The following is a 24,638-nucleotide window of genomic DNA, read 5'->3' as shown; positions in this document are numbered from 1 at the left end:
CAAGTGTTTAAGTGATCTCCATTCACGATCATTTAAGATTTTTTTTTCCAACCACATTTCTTCTATGAAGCTGATGGTTCACCACTATCCTTCCAGGATTTAATAATGCGTTGGACAGTTCTTAATTCCAGTGATTTCAGCAATCTCCTTAGTTGTTTTCTTTGTTTGATACAGGCCAATAATTTGCCCCTTCTGAAACACAGTAACATCTTTTCCACGAATATACGAATACGTCTTGCGGTTGTTTAAGAAATGAGAAGCTACACACTGCATCAGTTAGGGTTAAAAGAATTGTTGCCAGCTGAAACATATTAATCACTGCAATAATGATCCAATCATAGGCTCTTAAGTATCTGCTTATTTAAATCCAAACGGTGACTTTTTTGGGGGGGGGGGTCAGTCAGAGTATTTAATTTATTCTTTCATCTTATCTACTCTATTATATTTATGTCTTTGTCTTCATTACAGGTAACATCAAAAAGTAGATTTTTTGTTTACATTTTACATTACAATTGCAATATATAAGAATTATTACACAGTTCTGAGGATAGAACAGATACCAACAGAGATTCTCCATTAAATAGAAGATTACCACAAATGCTGCACAAACGGTGCAGGATGAGTTATGCGCTGAAGTTTAATTCTTAGGGTTAGGGGTGTGTTTACCTCAGTATGAGCAATAGTAACAGTAATGCTTGCCTTTGCAAACACCATTAATAATAAAAGGTAACGTGAATATGAAGAGGAGGACAGACTGTGAAATGTGTGCTGAGATGAAGCTACAACACACGAGGAACCTTGAACATGATGTGGAAGTGTTCATCGACCTTCGGATTCTTTTCATTTCAACTCTATTCACTGCCTTAGCTCACAATCTATCCCCCCCACACACATGTTTTTCATATTCTTCCGTAGGTTTCATTGTCCCTCTCTCCACCTCTCATAAATTCTCCATACTGCTGCTTGTAAAACATATCTACACACCCACAAACAAACGTGCACACACACAAGTCTCTAAGATCTCTATATACAGAATGTGACACAAAGTGCCTTTTCAAGAAAATCTTTACACTGCTTGATATGATGCCATGTCTAATTACATGTCAACTGAATGGAATATTTAGATGTCAACAGACACAAAAACTCATGAATGAATGTAACTGATTTAATAAAGCACAATGCATCTGATGTCTGTTATGTGATCTCATTAGTTTATATAGATGAATGTATGTAAAGTGCAGGTCTAGCACACAAACTATTTTAAATTTGAATAGACACTAATACATACAAGATCAATGTATTGACAGCTTTCACAACATACACTATATGGCCAAAAGTTTGTGGACACCCCCTTCTAATTAACAAATTTGGTTACTCCATTAAATCCAGTAAAGAAAAATCTTAATGTTTCTTTATGTAATGGCTTGGGCTTTGTGTGCTTCCAAATTTGTGGCAACTGTTCGGAGATAGCCCTTTTCTGTTCCAGCATGACAATGCCCCTGTGAACAAAGTGAGGTCCATAAAGAAATGGTTTACTGGGTCTGGCGTGGAAGAAATTGACTGGCCTGCACAAAGCCCAGACCTGAACCCCACTGAACACTTTTGGGTTGAACTGGAACAGCAACTGTAAGTTAGGCCCCATCGACCAACATTAGTTCCTGACCTCACTGATAGCCTTGTGTTACTACATACAGTATAGTGGAAAGCCTTCCCAAAAGAGTGGAAGCTGTTATTACAGCAAAGGGGGAAATTGATGCCTAAGGTTTTGAAATCAAATGTTCATCATGCACATATGGTGTCCACAAACTTTTGGCCATATAGTGTAATACTCACCTCAATGCATGTGTGCATCATGTACTTCTTCTAAAATATGTCCCTGCATTTATTTTTAATGCTGTCTGTAACTTGATATTCTGACAACAAACATTATTTTCTGTTTTGAATAGCATGCTGATATTGAAATATTCAGGAACATGTATGTATTAAGAGAGTAATTGTGGTCATGTGCTTACCTCTCTGCACCAGCATAGTGACTTCACCTCCTCGTGGGCACTTGCTGAGGAGATCCACCACCTGGTTGTGGCTCATGCCCTGAACGCTCCTCTTGTTCACCTCCATCAGGATATCTCCCTCTTTCAGCCCTCGGCATCGTGGGTAATCTACAATCTGCTTGACCTTTTGACCTCCACCGCTCAGACTGTCTGCGATGGTGAAGCCGAAGCCTTTGTCGCCCTTCTCAATGTGAACGGTGATCAGCTCGGGCTGTGTCGCTATGGATGATGCCAGAGTCACAACGTCATTGCCGTAACCGAGGCAGCTGTCGCCCGAGACTAACAGTGCAGTGTCCGTGGCGGGGATGTAAGTGGCGGGCTCGTGGCTGGGCACCATGCCAATGGTCGTAGCACCGGTCGCCATCTGAACTGGCAGGCCAGGGATGGGCTCGAACCCCTCCTGACCGTTCACTATGATGGGCTCTTTGTCAAGGATGGCCACAGAGGTGACCAGGCTGGTGTTGGGGTCATCGGGGTCAAAGGGCAGAGGGTAGCCACGGCACAGCTCCAGTTGGACCATGGACCCGATCGGGATGGATTGGAATATCTTCACCACCTGAGCATGAGTGTATCCTAGCACGATTGTGTCATTCACACTCACGATGACATCACCTGAGACACAAAACACAAGAATGAAGTTTGCAATTTCGTTCACCAATTTCGTTTCGTTCATTTTTCCCATTATACTCTACGGTGTCAGGTGTGCTCACTACGCTTCATTTATGTAAAACAAAGACATCCATGCATATGCAGTGGACATTGTTATTGTATGGCTTCAGAAGACTTGAAGTATAGTGCACGGGTGGGTAAAAACATTAGTGAAGTTTCAGAAAGTGAAAAAAAAAAAAAAACAGATCCTGCATTAATTGCGTTCATATTTCTAATGCATTAAACAGTCAGCTATTCATCACAGAAATGAAGGCATTAAATTTCCCAGCCCTAGGAAATTTAATGCGTTAATTTTCTGTGATTAATATGTTAATAATTTAAAGCATTAATTTAGTGCGATTAAATAAAAAATAAAAAAACGTGTAAAATAATGTATGCAATTAATCATGCCCCAGACCTGTGCGTAAATTCCATAATAAGGCATGTTTCTACCATTGAAACGTTTCAAACTTGATTTACCACCTTGACGTTTTTGTGAATCTGTGTCAGTAGGGGGCAGTCAGCGCAACTCCAGCTGTACAGGCAACCTGCCTCTTCAAACCAACAAGAGTAGCACAGTCTTTCTACAGTCTTAAATATTGACATATGTTCTTGGATTAATAGATTATTAGCTGATTAGCAATACTATACATAGGCAGCAACTCACATGAAGTGGACAGGAAATTCACATTTGATTCCAACAGAGTTTGATGTTAGCATGTTGCTACTGTTGCTAGTGCCACAATAGTCTAGTTCACATACAAATATATATAATATACACATTCATTGGGTAAAACTGTCCACTTTAACTGAATGTAATTATTATTATTATTATTTTTTTAGAATGAATTATAAGTATATTTATAATTGTCATGTCTATCGCCATCTAGGATGGATTTTTCCAATTAGCTTGTCACAATGAATTCTGGGATTGTCTTTTCTATGAAGGATACATGCTGCCGTAGATTTTTGTGGAAACAAGGTAACTTAGAAGGCAGCATAATGTTGCAGCCTTTTGGAACAGCTTTCAGGTGGAGAGCATGTTTATGATGGCTTGTTGTATTGTGTTTCTTTGTGTACTAATGTGATGTCCGATGTTAAACGAACACATGTTGAACACATTCTTTTTAATGTTTCGGTGAAACTGATTAGCAAATCGCTTGTAAAATACTCAACTGTAAGAAGTACATTTTTGGAACACTTTTGAGTGATGAGTCGAATTAATAAATGAATCAATTTGAACCGGTTCATTGAAATGAACCATCCAAATGAATCAATTCACTAAAATCAATCAGGATTCTCAATGCAACTATAATTATAATGTATAGATGTTAATAAGTTTGGTTAAAATGATTTTCGCAGATGTTCTGACCTGTTTCCATCTTCCCATCAATGGCGGCAGGTCCGTCCAGCACCAGACTCTTGATCTGTAAGAACTCATCCGGTTCATCTCCTCCTACTACAGTAAAACCGAAACCACGCCTGCTCTTCAGCAGCTTAGTGCTTATGAATGTCCCCTTTAGCTCAGCTGGGTTACGCGTGAAGAACGGCTTTCCACCTGTGCACGCACACATACACACACACACACACACACACACACACACACACACACACACACACATATACATTATGTTATATATAAAATTTAAGTATTCAATTATTAGTAAATATACACAGAAATAAGTAATATAGACAGTGGTTAAAGTCTCACGTTTGGGGCCCGGAGCCGGTGGAGCCAGTGCACTTGGGTCTCTGTATGTCTCGAGGTGAGTGGGAATGTAAGAGCCGATGGCTGCTCCAGCAGAAGAGTGCTCCTCAATCCATTCTGACAGAAATAGGAAAAAATAAGACAAGTCTGTCTATGATAACAAAACAAAAAACACATGATTTTCTGTATAATAAAACTGAATAAATATAGTAAATAAATGAATAAATAATTTTTATTCATTATAGTCTTGATATGTTAATTTCCAAATGACCAACCAAATAAAAAGCAAAAAGATCTGAAGAGTTTCAAACATCATACACAGTAACTCATTGTGTTTCAATGTAACGTTTAAAATATTTAGTGCCTCAAAGTTGTGAAAAAAACACCATTTTAAGTAAAATGTCATATACGATTTGTAAAATTGTTTAATAATCACAGACAAATATGTAAACTACAAAATACGTTTGAAAGGTCATATCAAACTTAAAACTTACCTTGTGCCATGAAAACAAATACAGTAATATATCAACATCAGATGAAGTATTACAATATTTCAGTATGTGTGCTTATTAAACTGCCTGTTAAAATAGGTGAATATTAAACAGAAAATCATGCAGACAGTTAAAGAGAGAGAAAGAGAGTAAACTGAGACACACCTCTGATGTATCGTCCGCCCTCAGGTGACTGCTGTGTGTCCAACTGCTTCTTACGCCGGGCCTCTAGAACCGGGTTCTCATACTGAGTCTTACGGTTTATATGACTGACAAGACAGACAGTAAGAGTGAAAAATGTTTCTAAAGTATCTAGACAAATTCTGCATGTTGATTTTATTATAGTTAATTGTAGGGGTGTAAATGTTTGCTCTGACAATTTGATTTGATTACTATTCTTTGTTAAATTATGTGATGCATCATGCAATCTAAAATTTGGTCATGAATTGGTTTGTGATTTGATTCAATTCAAATATTTTAGTACGATTTATAATTTGTTTTAAAAAATATGTTCAAGACATAAATGTAACTGAAGGGAAAATGTATACTGCAGTGGATGATCACACAGGATATGCTGCTTCTGAATGTTCAGAATCAGAATCAGAATAAGATTTATGGCCAAGTATGCTTACACATTCAACGAATTTGTCTTGGTGACAGAAGCTTCCAGTGCACAAACAATACAGCAACAAGACAGAGATAATAATAAAAAAATATATATATAATAAAATAAAAAGTGAATAAAAAAATATAAGTATACTGTATATAGAAATACACAACAAGACATATATATATATATATATATATATATATATATATATATATATATATATATATATATATATACACACACACACACACACACACACACACACACACACACACACACACACAAAATACAAATCTGTTATATACAGATAGTGTAAGGGAATGTAATGGCAGAAGAGGTAGGATATGTTGGATACATTTAAATAGATTAAGCTGTGTATTGCACATAAATTATTGCTCAATGGGGCAGTTTTATCTGTTCATGAGCTGGATAGCCTGAGGGAAAAACTGTTGTGCCTGACGGTTCTCCTGTGAGATGGTAGTGCCCAGGAACCTGCATGACTCCACTGCTGCCACAGTGCTGTTCAGGATGGTGAGCGTGGTCAGTGTTGGGGTGTTCCTCCTAAAGTCCACAATTATCTCCACCGTTTTGAGCATGTTCAGCTCCAGTTTGTTTTGATTGTACCAGTGAGCCAGTCATTCAACCTCCCTTCTGTATACAGACTCATCGTCATCTTGGATGAGGCCGTTGACAGTAGTGTCGTCTGCAAACTTCAGGAGCTTGACAGAGGGGTCCTTGGCAGTGCAGCCATTTGTATACAGGGAGAAGAGTAGTGTGGAGAGCACACATGCCTTGGGGGCACCAGTGCCCCATGTACCCTGAAATTAACCCCATTCTGCTGAATTACTGACAAGCGGCATCACCCATCAGACATTTTTGCATCAATTCAAATGTGTTTACCTTTCCCCGTGGTGGTATTGATAGCATGTTGCGCGAACAACCTCTGAAACACAAGCTCTAGTCACATAGAAACCAGAAACTAATCACGTTTTCTCCGAGACATGGGTTTGGATTATGTGTTAACCAGAAAGTAATCACATTTCTATTCCCATGGAAACCAGGAAGTAATCGAGTTCGGTATGAGATACGGGTTTGGATTCCGTGGAAACCAAGAAGTAATCCTGTTTCTAGTCCCATGGAAACCAGGAAGAAATTGCGTTTGCTCCAAGACATGGATTTGGATCCCATGAAAACCAGGATGTAATCATGTTTTTAGTCCCACAGAAACCAGGAAGAAATCGTGTTTGCTCCGAAACATGGATTCGGATCCCGTGGAAACCAGAAAATAATTGCGTTTCTAGTCCCATGGAAATCAGAAAGTAAATGTGTCCGCTCTGAGACACAGGTTTGGACCCCATAGAAACCAGGATGTAATCTTTTTTCTAGTCCCAAGGAAACCAGGAAGTATTCATGTTTCTAGTTCAGTGCAAACCAGGAGATAATCACATTTCTAATCCCATGGAAATCAGGAATGAATTGTGTTCGCTCCAAGACAATGGTTCATATCCCATGGAAACTAGCAAGTAATCATGTTTTTAGTCCCAAGGAAACCAAAATAGTTGCGTTTGCCCCAAAACAGAGGTTCGGATCCCATGGAAGCCAGAAAGTAATCGCATTCGCTCTGAGACACAGGTTCGGACCCATGGAAACCATGAAGTTATGGCGTTTCAAGTCCCATGAAAACTAGGAATATCTGCATTCGCTCAGACACATGGGTTCAGACCCCTGTGCAAACCAGCAAGTAATCGTGTTTCTAGTCCCAAGGAAACCAGAAGTTATCGCATTTGTCCCAAAACACATGTTTGATTCCCATGCAAACCAGGAAGTAATTGTGTTTCTAGTCCCATGGAAACCAGAAAGTAATCGCATTTGCTCTGAGACATGAGTTCAGACCCATGGAAACCAGGAAGTTATCGTGTTTCTAGTCCCGTGCAAACCAGGAAGTAATTGTATTTCAAGTCTCAAGGAAACCAGGAATTACTTGTGTTTGCTCCAGAACAAGGGTTCGGATCCTGTATAAACCAGGAAGTAATTGTGTTTCTAGTCCCATGAAAATTTAGGAAGTAACTGTGTTCCGACAAAACAGAAGTACTAATTATTGGACCAAAAACCTCTAAAAATAAGACGCTAAAATATAATTTGACTGTCGATGGATGTACTATCACGTCGTCTTCTACAGCAAAGAACTTATGTGTTATATTTGATAGCAATCTGTCCTTTGAAACCCACATTTCCAATGTCTGTAGAACAGCATTCTTCCATCTCAGAAATATTGCTAAGATACGACACATGCTCTCTGTTTCTAATGCCGAAAAACGAATTCATGTATTTAATGACCTCAAGAATAAATTTTTGAAATGCATTACTGGGAGGATGTCCTGCAGGTTCCATAAATAAACTTCAGTTAGTTCAAAATGCAGCAGCCAGAGTGCTGACTAGAACCAAGAAATATGATCATATCAGCCCAATCTTAGCGTCGCTACATTGGCTACCTGTTAAATTTCGTATTCATTTTAAAATACTTCTATCTACTTAAAAAGGCTTGAATGGTCTAGCTCCACAGTTCTTATGTGATCTTCTATCACACTATATTCCATCACATTCACTAAGATCGCAATATTCTGGCCTGTTAATAATACCTAGAAAATCAAAATCCACAAAAGGAGGTATATCCTTTTCCTATTTGGCTCCTAAATTATGGAATAGTCTTCTGAAGTTTAAGTCTAGACTAATGACTCATCTTTTCAGGCATACACCTAATTTATCTATCAACTCATAGTTAGGCTGCATTAATTAGGTCTGGCGGAACAAGATACTTTATAAGACACACTTATATTTTATAATTCTGTTTTAAAATGAATGGCTTCTACGCTAATATTATTCTATTTGTTTCCCTGTCTTAAAGGTGCACTCAGTAATTCTAATCCAATACACTTTTTGTCAAATTCTGCAAATATCTCCACAGTCTGCTAGCTGTCCGTTCTGTGGGTGGGCTGAAAAAAAAATCTAGTATTTGTACACAGCCCTGGCTCTGAAAATGGGACATAAACAAAGTGGATCGGACCAATCCACAAAACACTACTCCAGCCAATCAGCAACAGGGGGTGGTTCTTGCACATGCACACAGGATGGGGGGGTGGCGCAGAGCGTGAGGGAAATTCATTAGAAGAGCGACGGCAAATCTGGCTGATGCAAACTTTCTATACTCCAAGGAGGACAAATGGCTGAGAAACAGACCAAGAGAAAAATGTCAGACGAATTTAAACTAAAAAAGAAGGATTATGATAAGTTGAGGGCTAGGAGCCGCCTCAACATTGGCGAGGCTTTTCAGCAATGGAGAGACCACAGAGAGGTAAAAGGCTTGAAGATGGATGAGAAGTTGCTCTTTTTCTTCTCGATAGGTGGGTAACATAAATTTTGCTATGTTTCACAGAACCCATATATATTGTTGTTGTGATATTAGATTTAGTAGCAGGAGAGTTGTGAGTGTCTGGAGCTGGTGTGCGTTAAACCGTCTCACGTGCATGAATTTGGAGGCGGAGCTTCCAAAGGAGCACTGAAGGGAGGAGTGTGTTTGTTTTGGCAGTTGATTTTAAATATCAACAGTGTTTCTCAGGAATCACTGAGTGCAACTTTATCAGAGCCGGCCAGATCCAGCTCCGGCCTGCATGATGTCTGACTCTGGTCCTGCCTGATGTCCGACTCCCACTACTACGTATTGCTGAGTGATGACAACTAACTGCAGCCTGTGCCAGCCAGGTATCACTTCAGTCTAAAAGGATGAACTTCACAGAGGATGAACTGATGCCAGCACCAACCATCAGACATGGGATACTTCACTGTACACTGCCTGAAACTTGGATTTAAGATGGACTGGGCTGCCCGGCCGTGGAAACGCAGCCGGAAAAGGGGAAACGGCGTTCTCGTCAGACTAAGACGTCACGCAACTCGACCACCGCTACCCAGCATTCTTCTGGCAAATCTTCAGTCTCTGGACAACAAGCTCTGCGAGCTGAGAGCATGGATCTCTTTCCAACGAGAGACGAGGGACTGCTGCATTATCTGCCTTACAGAAACTTGGATGTCTGTGGAGATTCCAGGCTTAGCCATTGAACCCGTGGGGTACGCATTGCACCGAGCGGACAGAGCGAAATACCTCTCAGGTAAGGTGGAGGAGGTGGTGTATGTTTTATGATCAACAAATCCTGGTTTGATCAGAGGAACATACATTCTATCAAGTCTTTCTGCTCTCCTAATCTGGAATTTCTAATGCTTCTGTGTCGGCCATTCTGGCTACCGAGGGAATTCCCAGCGGTCATTATCACAGCTGTGTACATCCCCCCACAAGCCGACACAGACCGGGCACTCAAGGAACCGTATGAGAGTATAAGCAAGCAGGAAACACCCTGAGGCCGCATTCATTGTGACTGGGGACTTTAACAAAGCTAAAATCAAGTCAATAGCACCAAAATACTACCAACACATCAGTTTCAACACACGAGGGGACCGGGTCTAGAAGCATGTGGCAGGGAATTAATATCATCTTGGACTTCAAAGGGAATAAAAACTCTGCCGTGAACACCGCTGCATTTCTCCCGGATGAGCTTGATAATTTTTATGCTCGTTTCGAGGGAAATAACACCGCCCTCACGGAGAGAGCTCCCGCAGCCGCAGCTACAGAGGTTAGTTCACTCTCCTTCTCTGTAGTGGATGTAACCCGATCTTTCCGACATGTGACTATCCATAAAGCCGAGGGTCCTGAGTGTATTCTGGGCCACGTCATCAGAGCGTGCGCGAACCAACTGGCTGGTGTTTTTACGGACATTTTCAACCTTTCCCTCTCCTTGTCTGTGGTCCCCACATGCTTTAAAATGTCCACCATTGTGCCTGTAACAAAACAATCCAAAATCACTTGTGTCCTGTTGCTCTGACCCCCATCATCAGCAAATGCTTTGAGAGACTAATCAGAGATTACATCTGCTCTGTGCTGCCTGCCTCACTGGACTCACTGCAGTTTGTATACCACAACAACCTCTCCACTGATGATGCCATTGCATCTACACTACACACTGCTCTCTCCCATCTGGAAAAAACATGTGAGAATGCTGTTTGTACACTACAGCTCAGCATTCAAAACCATAGTGCCCTTCAAGCTTGATGTGAAACTCCGGGCTCTGGGCTTAAACAGCTCGCTGTGCAGCTGGATCCTAGACTTTCTGTCAAGCAGACGCCAGGTGGTTAGAATGGGCAGCAACATCTCATCACTGACCCTCAACACTGGAGCCCTACAGGGCTGTGTTCTCAGCCCACTCCTGTATTCCCTGTACACACATGACTGTGTGGCAACACACAGCTCCAATGCCATCATTAAGTTTGCTGATGATACGATGGTGATAGGTCTGATCACTGACAATGATGAAACAGCCTACAGACAGAAGGTGCACACTCTGACACACTGGTGTCAGGAGCACAACCTCTCCCTCAACGTCAGTAAGACCAAGGAGCTTGTGGTGGACTTCAGGAGAAAAGACAGAGAACACAGCCCCATCACCATCAATGGAGCACTGGTGGAGAGAGTCAGCAGCTTCAAGTTCCTCAGTGTCCACATCACTGAGGAACTCACATGGTCCATCCACACTGAGGCCATTGTGAAGAAGGCTCATCAGCACCTCTTCTTCCTGAGATGGCTGAGGAAGATTGGAATTTATGTGTATTTTTATTATATACAGTCTTCTTATTTTGTGTATACTGTATGTTGCATATTATTTTATTTTTTTTCATACAGTCTTCTTATTTTGTGTATACTGTATATTATATATTATTAGGTGTATATTGTATATTGTGTTGTGTAACAAGATGTGTAAACTGTATTAAGTGTAAATCAGATGTTTATTGTAATTGTCATACTGCTATGTTGCTTGGAACTGCACCCAAGACTTTCACCCACTGTTGCACTTGTGTATATGGTTGAGTGACAATAAAGGGATTTGACTTGATTTGATTTTGACTCCACCGGAAATTAATCTGCCACAAGCTTACAGTCGAACTGCAGTGCATCACCTTGGTCAAAGGATGGACTTCACTCTTAAAATGGAATACATAGATAATAAATTAATTGCAGCCTTCATCAGCCAAATAACAACACACAATGCATCTGTTTGCACTTCTGCAGTTAATTAAAATGTGTAACTCTAAGACATTAGTCATTAAAATTAGTTAATACAATATCTTTTTGTTTAAATATTGGCCCCTAAAACTTAACTTAAATCTTGACTTGTACTACACAAAAATAAATAATATTGGCATTATATTCATGCTGGTTAGCCAGAAGGGAACTGGCCCCCACAGTGAGCCTGGTTTCCCCCAAGGTTATTTTTCTCCTTTAACCAACATCTTATGAAGTTTTGTGTTCCTTACCACAGTCGCCATAAGCTTGCTCACTGGATGTCTAAATATTAATATAATTATTTTCTATGATTTATTTTAAAGCACAATTTACAATCATGTCTTTTTTTTTTTCTTTTTTTTAACCACACTATTAAGACTTGAAGACATTACTTAATTACAGCTTTTTCTGTTGAAGCATAATTTTCTGTAAAGCTGCTTTGAAATTTTGTGTGTTGCGAAAAGCGCTACACAAATTAAAATGACTTGAAAAAATGACTTATTCGCTCAGAGACATGGGTTTGGATCCTGTGGAAACCAGCAAGTAATCGTGTTTCTTGTCCCAAGGAAACCAGAAAGTAATGGTGTTTGCGCAAAAACACAGGTTTAGATCCCGTGAAAACCAGAAAGTAATCGCGTTCGCTCTGAGACATGGGTTTGGATACTGTAGAAACCAGGAAGTAATCGTTTTTCTAGTCCCTTGGAAACCAAGTAATCATCGAATTCGCTCCAAAACATGGGTTTGTATGTCGAGCAAACCAGGAAGTATTTGTGTTTCTAGTCCCATGGAAACCAGGAGTAATCGCATTCACTCCGAGACATGTGATCCAAGATGGATCAACTAAACAAGGAAGTAACTGTGTTCACATAATAAATTATTAGTGTGATTCAGATGTTGCATTTTCACTCTAAGATTATATTTTTATTCCAATGACTGTTACGTTTAGGGTTGAAGTTTGGGTTGGAGGTAGAGTTAATAAAACATGCATTCCTGTTGACTGTATTCCATTATTTACAACTAAAACTACAACTCGCTTTTTACGCCACCCTGTGGACATTTTACCCGGAAACTGATGAAATTGGGGGCAGTGGTCTGAACTCCGGTAAACAAGCCGATGTCAGCAGCAGAACTTTCAACCTCCTGTGTGATCAGTCTGCAAAATTAGCAGGCTTTACATTCAAAAGCTCAAGAATTGATCTCATAATACATTGGGTATTATTATAGAAATTAGATTGGTTATTAAATTCCATAATCAATGCACTGAATTTAGATTGTTTCACTTCACACCCCTAATTGACTGAATCATGACGTATACTGACACTTACTCAACATAATAAACTCCATAGACTGGATCATCAATCTTCTCCCAGCCAGGGGGCAATTCTGAGCACAAAGAGACTAATAAAAGACTTTTATGACACATTCTACATCCTGTCAGTATTATGGACAACACTGTTATAATTTTTGGGTAATTAAATGTTAGATTCTAAATTCCATTGTGTTTGCTTTAAATGTTTAGTCAAAAGACTAGTGTGTATATGGTTCTGCTATAGCTAGATTTATGCTGTAATGATTCTAATGGCTGCTTGAATGGCCTTCAATACTGGGATAATAATAAAAACTGTGACAGACAGAGAGAGAAGTTAAACATACCAAGATCGTTGTCTGGTTCTTCTGTGTGTACACCCTCTTCTCCAAGAGAAGTAAAGAAATAGAGACATAGAGAGAGAGAGAATATAAATACCAGTGAATATGGCATTTAGAATACCAACACATCATTTATAAAAGTGTAGAATCACACTGTTTACAACTAAAAATCTGTAACTTTCTGATGATGGGACAGGACATACTTTTATGTACGTAGAAAGACACCAGTATTGTTACATAACTACCACATGGTTAAAATTGTGTCTTGATACAGTAGCACAGTTTGCTGATACCACACACCTAGTACTTGTTTGCAAGTTAGCATTAGCACCTAGCTAAATACAGCATTTTGTTTTTTTTTTTTTTTTATCATTACTAAGCTTTTAGTTGCATACAAAAAGATGTGGCAGCTCTAACCTCCAATTGGCTCACCTTTACTGACTATTCTCAACGCACCAATCATATTCTCACATACTACATACAACAGATAGTATGCAAATTAGGGTGCAACCAGGAAAGGCCTACAATGAACTCACAGCATCACCACCAGATGGAATCCTTCCCTACAGTTTTAGCACGCTGGAATTTATTTTCTATTAATATTCAGGCAACACTTGACATTAATATCCTGACATACAAAGCCAAAACACAGTAACTACCACAACACTGAAATTGAGTGTTTTGATTGTCCAGTCAAATACGAATTTTGAATTTTTTTTTTTTACAGTTTTATCTTAATCTGAGCATAGTAGAACAAAACCTGTCTGTCATGTAACAAATCATATTCTAAGAGACACAATTTTACTTATAGTCAGATTTCACCTCATAAAACACATCAAACATTTCTTATTCCACTCAGATCAGTGAATTATTATGCAAAGCAAAATACTGATCTTAGTACATGACAACATGATAACAGATCTAATTTGACTTTTAATAAGATCTAATATGATATGGGCTTTACTTTGAAAATGAACCTTTGAATCTTTTCAAATGTTTTTATGTGCTTTTATTTGTTGTAATGTATAAAAAAAAAATTCTAGCTGGCAAATTAAGAATGTTTTACACAAAATGTAATTTTTATTTAAGTCAGCAACTACAGGTTAATGTTGAAAATTGCCCTCTACTGGTGAATAAACCCTTCTCAGGAGGACTGAACAAACAGATACACATGGAGTAGCTATCAGCCACTCTTTTGGGAAGACTTGCCGCTGGAACACTGCTGCAGGGATTTGCTTGCATTGAGCCAAAACAGTATTAATGAGGTCAGGCACTGATGTTGGGTGGTTACATCTGGTTTTCTAATGCCAGTATTACTCTATGGGGGCACAAAGTTCATTTGAATTTAAACTTGTCAATGATAAATGTGGCTGTAAAAGCTCAATCCATTCATTAGAGGAGGCATCTCTGTAGTGTACATACTATAGGCTTTGCTAAAGGTAGCACTTGAGTTATTTAGGCTAGATTTATCTAAATCTTGGGAAACATGAGAAAACACAAGGTGGATATAGAAATTTACAACATGGCAAAGTCAATCCAAACGCCTTATGATATCAGTACTGTGGTATAAAGGCAAAACAAACAAAGCCACAGATCTGATGATCTGCTGAACAAATGTTCTTACCATCATCCTCACACTCCTCTAGCGGCTTGGGCTGTTTGTCCTGACACCGAGGGTCCATCCATGACGTTGTCTTTGTGTTGTGGCTTTAAAAACATAACATAATTTGCATGAGTGACAGTTTGGGAATAACACTTATTCTGATGAATAAATAGATAAAGATTACACTATCATTACTTCAGTTCTTAAAATGTGAGCAGAGTGTACTATGAAGTAATCTTCAACCTGGCCTGGAATCACGTCACTGTACCTACATTTTTTCATTACTTCGCTCATTGTACGTATCGCAGCAATTTCCTGGTGAAATGAACACCAGAGGTGCTACAAAAACAATGACTTTTACTCACTTTCACACAAATCACGAGTAAAACGGCAGATTATCAGTTCATAAAGACTAACTTTTCACCCTATTCCTCCCACAATGTGTATCTTATGACCTCTAAACACTTTTACTATAGCGCATGACTCATTTTAATGTTTGTATTACATAATCAACTACATTTACAAGCTTGTTCGAGCATGATCAAATTAGGCAGTAAAGGACGGGGGTATGAGTCTTAAAGAGCACGCGAGTCGTCACGTGAGCTGAAAGTCTCATAGAAGCACCACAAAATGACATGGTTGCTTCAGCAATTGCATTTTTCATCACACATTTGCTTTTCTGACACTATCAATTAGGTTTAGATTTATGGTTTAGGGTATGGAGGTTGGTTTTGTTGATTTAAAACTCGACAGAGCTTTAATCTGTTTGGGAGAACCTTTAACTTGCTATTAGGGCCACACAGTGGACATTTCACCTTTGAACTGCCGTGATACGTATAATAAACTACGTAATATTCTGCAAAAATATCATGTAATTTTCATAAGATCAGGCTGGGAATTTACAATGTAAGGCTGGGTGATATGACGATATATATCGTGGCAATGATATAAAGTGTCAATCAATAGAGATTTTGCTATATCGTGTATATCGCGATATGTAAATATCCATGTGTGCAGCGTTGGCTTATCAATCAGTGTGCATGGCTTTAAGTGAGACTGAGAGAATTGAAGAAACATGGACAGGGTTTTTCCACATTGAAGCAAGTGAATTTAACTTAACCACCCTTTTGGCACTTAATATTCTTCTCATCTGTCATGTGACTGTGGCGCGTGCTGTCTCTGGAGCTCCGAAGTGTGTGCGAATCCAGTAGGCTTTCCGATATTTGTGCTCCAGAGACAGGAGAGCTCAGAGCGGGATCACTCATGCTATTTAATAATTTTTGACCCAAAAAAAAAAAAAAAACCCAAATGGAGAAAGACATCTCCACAGAACGGGACGACTCCCAAACAGGTCAAGAAAATGAAGTGGAGCTTGTTATTAAGACAGGTGCGACATCTGTGGTTCACATGACAATAATCACTCGTAATACAAGCGATCTGTTTCACCACCTCAAAATGAAGCACGCAAAAGAATATTATGAAAGTCAAAAGATGAACTCCGCATTTAGTTATTTAGCAAGAAGTGATATTTAGTTGATATTTATTTTCAAGTGTTGAAAGTGTTTATTATAAGTGTTTATAACTTATATTTTCTTTATCGCATTGCTTTGAGAAGATCTTAAGTTTCTTGAGCAAAGTTTATAATAATGATAATAATAATGGTCAACAATATTTCAAACTGAAATGTGGCATACTGTGAAATTTAGCATTTTTGTAAGGTTGATTTTTGAAAACAAGTTGATTAGTATTTATGTATTTATTTACTTACTTTAACATTGTTTGTCTTGTTCCAAATAAAGAGGAAGTAGTTTTAATTGATAAAGTATTTAATTCACTGACTGGAGTTCCAAAAATAGGCATAACAATAGAGTTATTTAATATATAAACCAATTTGTATTGATTTTCCAGAAAACGTAGACTATATCGTGATATATATAGTTATTGTGATATAAGATGTTGGTCATATTGCCCACCCTTGATACCATGGTATTACCATCTGATACAATGACTCTACCATGGTGGTAGGTTTCGGCAATTGATCTAGGGCAAGCATGTGTTAGTTCGGACAGACAACACGGCAACGGTTGCATATGTCAACCATCAAGTCGGTCTGCGCTCTCGTTGTATGTCACAACTTGCCCGCCGTCTCCTCCTCTGGAGTCAGCAGCACCTCAAGTCGCTGCGAGCCACTCACATCCCGGTGACCTCAACATTGCAGCGGACGCGATGTCACGGCAGGTTACCCTCAGGGGAGAGTGGAGACTCCACCCTCAGGTGGTCCAGCTGATTTGGAGTCGATTCAGGCAGGCACAGGTAGACCTGTTCACCTCCCAAGAATCCTCCCACTGCCCGCTCTGGTACGCCCTGACCAAGGCACCTCTCGGTATAGACGCGCTGGCACACAGCTGACCCCCTGGACTTCGCAAATATGCGTTTCCCCCAGTGAGCCTACTTGCACAGACCCTGTACAAGATCAGGGTGGACGAGGAGCAGGTCGTCCTGGTAGCACCCTACTGGGCCACCCAGACATGGTTCTTGGACCTCACGCTCCTCGCGACAGCCCCCCCCCCCCCAGCAAATTCCCCTGAGGAAGGACATTCTTTCTCAGGGACGGGGCACCATCTGGCACTCGCGACCAGACCTCTGGAATCTCCATGTCTGGCCCCTGGACGGGACATTGAAGACTTAAGCGGCCTACCACCCGCGGTGGTAGACACAATCACTCAGGCTAGGGCCCCCTCTACGAGGCACCTGTATGCCTTTAAGTGGCATCTGTTCGCTAAGTGGTGTTCTTCCCGACGCGAAGACCCCCAGAGATGCACAGTCGGATCGGTGCTTTCCTTCCTGCAGAAGAGGTTGGAAGGGCGGCTGTCCCCCTCCACCTTGAAGGTGTATGTAGCCACTATAGCGGCACACCACGCCACAGTGGACGGTAAGTCCTTAGGGAAGCACGACCTGATCATCAGGTTCCTGAGAGGCACCAGGAGGTTGAATCCCTTCAGACCGCACCTCGTTCCCTCATGGGACCTCTCTGTAGTTCTTCAGGGTCTACGGAGAGCCCCCTTTGAGCCCATGCAGTCAGCTGAGCTTAAGGCACTCTCTTTGAAAACTGCCCTCCTGACTGCGCTCACTCCATCAAGAGGGTAGGAGACCTGCAAGCATTCTCTGTCAGCGAAACGTGCCTGGAGTTCGGTCCGGGCTACTCTCACGTGATCCTGAGACCTCGACCGGGCTATGTGCCCAAGGTTCCCACGACCCCTTTTAGGGACCAGGTGGTGAACCTGCAAGCCCCAGGAGGAGGCAGGCCCAGCCCTGACGTTGCTGTGTCCAGTGCGCAATTTACACATCTATTTGGATTGCACGCAGAGCTTTAGAGTCTCTGAGCAGTTCTTTGTCTGCATTGTTGGACAGCGGAAAGGAAGCGCTGTCTCCAAGCAGAGGATCGCCCACTGGCTCATTGACACCATAACAATGGCATATCACGCCCAGGACGTGCTGCCCCCGGCAGGGCTACGAGCCCATTCTACCAGGGGTGTGGCAGCCTCCTGGGCCTTGACCAGTGGCACCTCTCTAACAGACATTTGCAGAGCAGCGGGCTGGGCAACACCCAACACCTTTGCGAGGTTCTACAATCTCCGGGCGGAACCGGTTTCGTCCCGGGTAGTGGCAGGCACAAGCAGGTAAGTCCGGGACAGCTGGCCGGGTGTATCGCTTGCGCATAGCACCTTTCACCTCCCCTGAGCTGAAGACGTGCACTGTTGACTCCCAGTAGTGTTCACAAACTGTGTTCCCTGGATGATTTCCTCCGAGCCCTGTGGTAGACGAGTTTGCAGAGAAATTCGCTGCCAGCTCAGTACATGTGCTAACTAAGCCCTGTACTGGGGTAGGTGCTCCGCCTGTGGTGGTTCCCCATAGGTAACCCCATGCGACGTATATCTTCCGCTAATTTGTTTCCCTGTTGGTAAACTGCGTCTTCCTTGGGGAGAGGCCCCTCTGCCCCAGTCACCCTGTTTGTAGAAACTCCTCCCCCATAGGGTAGGACCTACCATGGGACTTCTCCACATGACATACTTCTGACAAAGTTCGTCAAGATCATGTGATGTATTTCCACTCAAAATACCCCCCCCCCCACCCCGGGCGGGATGTGGTCTCCGCAGTGTCTTCCACCCCCGACGTTGACCTGGTGGCCCCAGTCGGTTAATTCCTTTTTTTTGGGGGGGGGGGGAAAGAGGATAAGAGGCCACGACTGGGCTAGCCTGTCTCTATCTTTTGGGCAGTCGACTTGTACCCAAAGGGCCGTTCGACACTCATAACAGTGTTGGGGGAGGTTACGTGTCGGCCTGGTGCGCTGGCTACGAGGCACACAGTGGCCTGCCTGTCACACACCGCCAGTTCACGTAACATGGTTCAGCCAGTTTCGGCGTTTCGTATAGGGAACCCTAGTGTCACTACATCGACACAATGTCAAGTGAGTGACAGATAGGGAACGTCCTGGTTACTTGCGTAACCTCTGTTCCCTGTTGGAGGGAACGAGACGTTGTGTCCTTCCTGCCACAACGCTGAACTACCCGCTGAAATGGCCGGGACCTTGTCTTGGCTCCTCAGCACAAAACCTGAATGAGTGGTTGCATACCAGCTCATGAGCAGATTGCATACTTCCCGGACATACAGGTATAAAAGACCTGTATGTCCGGGGAAGTGGTATGCAAATACCACTCGCCAATTTTCATTGGCCTTTTAACAAAGACCAGAGGTGTTTCGGGCTCTCAAGAGTGACCCCTAGTGTCACTACATTGACACAACATCTCGTTCCCTCCATCAGGGAACGGAGGTTACGCAAGTAACCAGGATGTTGTAATTTTGAAAATTACTGAACTTTTAAACAGAAAGAATGAGTTATTGTAGACAGGGCTGTCAACAGTGTCAAGTTCTTTGAGTTCATGTTGTTTTTACAAATTTTTTGAAAAACATTTTTAGCATTTTGTAAAATGAGAAAGGAAAAAAGATTTAATGACTTTAAAAATGTAATGTGGCGCAACCATCAAGTAAAAGGTATTAAAATAGATTCCTTGCATCTTGAATACATGGCAGTGTACACAATTTCATCATTACTTTAAAAAAAACATAGGGTGTTTCAAGATGAAATATATATATATATATATTTTAAATATCATGAGTTTGCGTCAAGAATATCAATAAATTTTTTGTGGTTGCACCAAATTACCTGAACAAAATGTGCCTTTTTATTAAAATGTTGATCTTTACTGATATGACAAAATAATTATTTGTTTTTAAATCTTCACAAACAGTCTTGTGGGTCTAAAGAGATCTTCTCTGTTTTATTATTTTTTGTCAAATGACAGCAAAATGTTTACCTACGTGTTGGTTGCACCACATGACTTTGATTTTGTAGATACATTTCCAAATATTAATACAATTCAAATATTAATCATATTTTAAAATAAAACTGTTTCACTGCATTTTTTTAAAGAAATAATAATAAAAGATTATTTAGCACAACTTATGGCAACAATTCTTTTTTTCAGGAATCTCTTTTAATGAGATTTTGTTTTAATTTTTAAAAAATGTTTACTGTCTCCAGATGGTTGCACCACATGACATTTTTTTACTTTAAGCCTAAGAAAAAATATCTTATATATACACTACCGGTCAAAAGTTTTGAAACACTTGACTGAAATGTTTCTCATGATCTTAAAAATCTTTTGATCTGAAGGCGTATGCTTAAATGTTTGAAATTAGTTTTGTAGACAAAAATATAATTGTGCCACCATATTAATTTATTTCATTATAAAACTAAAATGTAATGTAAAAAAACTTTTTTGAAATTGATGACTTGGACCAAATAATAAAAAAAAGCAGCCAATAAGTGCCCAACATAGATGGGAACTCCTTCAATACTGTTTAAAAAGCATCTCAGGGTGATACCTCAAGAAGTTGGTTGAGAAAATGTCAAGAGTACATGTCTGAAAATTCTAGACAAAGGGTTACTACTTTGAAGATGCTAAAATATAACACAGTTTTGATTTATTTTGGATCACAACATAATTCCCATAGTTCCATTGATGTTATTCCATAGTTTTAATGACTTTACTATTATTCTAAAATGTGAAAGAAAATTATAATAAAGAATGAGTAAGTGTTTCAAAACTTTAGACTGGTAGTGTATATATATATATATTCTCATATGTTAGTAGGTGGGGGCTTCAAGGAAAAAAGGTTGGGAACCATTGATTTAAATAAATAAAAACCAACTGCATATTGTTCAGAAGTCTCTGGACTGTCATTTAAAGGGCAAACCGTCGATTTCTGTGAAGTGCTCCTACAGACACAGCGTCAACAAAAGTGCCTCTGGTAAGAAATATATTTTCGTTTTTTCATTGAAACCTGATTGGTTGTAAAGAGGAGAGTCTCTAGTTTTGTTTGATATACCACTTTTAAAAATCCATTCATTTTTAACGAGTCAGCGCCCTGTTAAACATGATGTCCACATATGTTGACACTCGTACTGCATTTCCTCAAAAGTAGAAAAAACATGTTTCAACATTGACACATCTGTGGATCATTTAGCTTCATTTTAATATACATTTTATTATATTTTATTTTGTTATCTCTGTGCAATACCATTCTATATTCATTAACATTAGTAAATGCATTCCTATATTTACTGTGCATTATCACACTGAGAATAAATGAGTTCATCCAAAAGCTGGAAAATGTTGCTTTAAGAGGCTTTATATAGAGTTAAGGTGCATTTCAAACTGTTCTGAGACCAGTGAAGACCACTGGATCACACCAAAAGTTCAGTGTCAGGCTGCAGATGATGTTTGGATCACTCAACATGTTTGACAGACATGTGACAATGATAATCAGTACATAGATTCAGAATTCTATTTTAACATAGTTGGCAGTGATTGGATAATTAAAATGATTTACAGCAGATTTACAGAAAATCAGTCTGTAACGTCTCAAAAACATGAATAACCAACACTCCTGGACACAAACAATTTGATGAAAATATCTGACTTTCTATAGCTTGATATTATTTCAAATTTCACAACTTAGTCCTGCTGTCTACATATGTGGACATTAAGTTTTAGGAAAACTATTTGCTCTAGAAAAAAAACCATAAAAATATCTTCCCCATGTTTATTAGTGTCGTGTATTCTGTTGATTCATGTCTTTTATTTTGAAATTCTAGTTCCTGTTTCATGTCATGTGTTCCTGTTTCCCTAGTCATGTGATTTCTGTTTTCCCTCCATGTTCATGTGTCATGTTTTCATTGGTTTATTGTTTAATTAGCTTGTTATGAGTTCTGTTTGTTCATTGGTTTATGTTCCCCCATGTCTTGTATTTAAGCCCTCATGTTTTCATTGTCTAGTGGTCGAGTATTGAATGTGATTGTATGTGTTTGTCAAGCCATAGTCAAGCCATAGTCAAGCCATAGTCAAGCCATAGTCAAGCCATAGTCAAGCCATAGTCAAGCCATAGTCAAGCCATAGTCAAGCCATAGTCAAGCCATAGTCAAGCCCATGTTTATGATTTATGTTTCACGTTTCTAGTTAGGGTTTTTTGGTTCACGTTTATAAATAAACTGCACTTGGGTTCTTCATCTTCACGTCATCATCATTGTCAGCAGTTCCAGCATACGTTACAATTAGGTGCTACTAGTTAAAATTCAAAAAGGTAAATAGAAAATGCACACAGCAGTCACGCTTGTAAACCTCAGGAGGTTAAAACACAAGAAAATAAATAACAGAAAAACATATCAATTCTCTATCAAAACACTCAAATAAATATTAAATTAAATACTTCAACTGATTATTTTTAAATATATTTGTTTGTTGAATGCATTGTTAATAATTCTCCCACCCCTAGTGGCCGACAGGCCAGTATAATGCAGATATATCACACAGTTTAATACAGTAAATAACTTATATATAAAATTGCTAAAAAATATGAATTAACATTTATTTAGCACCATATTTACTCATAATTTCACTTAACATTAACTTATAAAATAATAATATTAAAATACGATTTTGTGTGATTTTAATAGTAGATAGCCGTTTCTCCTAGTTTCTGTTTAGTCTTCCAAATTTAGTAATTTGTTTGCACATAAATAAATTGTCAATATATTAGGAAGAGGGATATAACAATAGTGCACACAGTAGACCAGCAGCCACTGGTGGCATGTGCATATTTGCAATTGCATTTTCCCACAAAAGACTGAATCAAACTAACTGTACATACAGTGCACAGTGAATATGACATTTACTTATAGTGCATGATGGGCTTTTACTTTAAACTTGCTCTCTCATGCTCGTTCGGATCCAGTGAGCTGCTTTCAGTTTACATGGACCAGATCACCTGCTATGCCTAGAAGGTATAGAAGGCCCTGGCAGCCTACGTTTCGCAAGAGTCTCATTCGCTGTTACTAAGGTCAGGTTTAGGGGTAGGGTTTCTGTGGAACTCCAAATAAACAATCAACACAGTGTGTGAATGTTGCATGCGGCTCTCGCCACACTTTATGTAACTGTGGGGTTACCTTCTAGACATGACCTGGATTGCCTTCTTGGAGTGTCACAGACTGACTGTCACACAAACAGACTGATACAATACGTGCTTCAGAGGAAGAAATATCAGCGCTCCACAGGAATAAAAGTTTCAGGAATTACATCTGATTAAACAAGATATTTGCATATTTGTAGACAGTACATGATAGAAGTTTCACTGATATTTTCTTTTTTGTCAATTAGACAAGACAGTTAAAAGTTACAGGGAACTGTTGAGGAGAGAATGAAACGGAGCACTTTAAACGTCATGAGCTCATACGCGTCTGTTGTGGCTCTGATACGCAGGACAGTTTAAATGAGACATTGTTGCACAGCGGTCTGTTATAGTAACAAGATTGCACTTAACAACAATATGAACTGTGATTGGTCATGTACATGTCTCGGACGGCTCCTTCACAAGCAAGCAGGCAATTTTTGGTGCCCTCGCAGCTTGAGAAAGCAATCAGCCAAACAGACAAATGAATTGTCCGACACAATAATTAAAAAATACTGAATATCACTATATAGCACTATACATCCCTAGTACCTAGATATACCATGTTATGTCAGTATGGAAGACTTCTTAACATTTTAGTTGTTGTAATGTTTTTCGTACTCTATGAAGTAGATCTCTCCATTCTCAGTGTAGGCCATCTCCCAGTTGACTGGCAGCGGTCCGAGCGGGTCCTCGTCCGGCGGCAGCGCGGGGAGGTGTTTGGAGTTGGCTGAGGGGGACGCCGCCATGTTGTTCAACACATAGGTGGGGGCATTCTCTCGCACCACTCCGTGCACGTCCGGACGGCTCGAGTCTCCTGTACACAACAGCGGAGAGGGGAAGAGACTACGTGCTAAAAACTCTGGGTACAAATACAGGAGGATGTTGGGAAGAGACAAAAAATAAAATTATGTTTTCATGCAAAAAATCAATCACAAACTGCAAGCAGCAAACTATTCCACATAATCTCTGGCTCTGTTCCAAAAGTGGTCTTACTGTCTGCATAGGCAGCTGACGGCAACATCCTGAAATGGGACCTCATACAGAAAATGACTGATTTAAAGTGCTCTACATAGACAGCAACTATGTGTGTCAGACAAATAGTCTAGCGCTCCTCACAAGAAGCACACAAGAGACTCACACAAC

General features: G+C 40.0%; 1 protein-coding gene across 2 annotated transcripts in view; it reads right to left on the bottom strand.

Moving 5' to 3' along the window:
- The window catches only part of magi1a (membrane associated guanylate kinase, WW and PDZ domain containing 1a), a 184,018-nt gene that overhangs the window by 37,259 nt on the left and 122,121 nt on the right, over positions 1-24,638 (bottom strand). Inside the window, exons 5-12 of one of the 2 annotated variants that reach the window (XM_051652787.1) lie at positions 24,114-24,354; positions 14,946-15,028; positions 13,328-13,363; positions 13,000-13,057; positions 5,064-5,167; positions 4,411-4,524; positions 4,072-4,257; positions 2,013-2,663 (exon numbers count right to left, since the gene is read on the bottom strand). In XM_051652787.1, the coding sequence (XP_051508747.1) occupies positions 2,013-2,663; positions 4,072-4,257; positions 4,411-4,524; positions 5,064-5,167; positions 13,000-13,057; positions 13,328-13,363; positions 14,946-15,028; positions 24,114-24,354 (1,473 nt within the window). The remainder of the gene's footprint in view (positions 1-2,012; positions 2,664-4,071; positions 4,258-4,410; positions 4,525-5,063; positions 5,168-12,999; positions 13,058-13,327; positions 13,364-14,945; positions 15,029-24,113; positions 24,355-24,638) is intronic. The other variant, XM_051652785.1, reaches the window with a different exon arrangement.

Source organism: Myxocyprinus asiaticus, chromosome 24 (assembly GCF_019703515.2).
Source record: "Myxocyprinus asiaticus isolate MX2 ecotype Aquarium Trade chromosome 24, UBuf_Myxa_2, whole genome shotgun sequence".
NCBI classification, from domain to species: domain Eukaryota; kingdom Metazoa; phylum Chordata; class Actinopteri; order Cypriniformes; family Catostomidae; genus Myxocyprinus; species Myxocyprinus asiaticus.
Note: the sequence above shows the minus strand (reverse complement) of the source record. Positions and strands in the feature narration are given on the sequence as shown.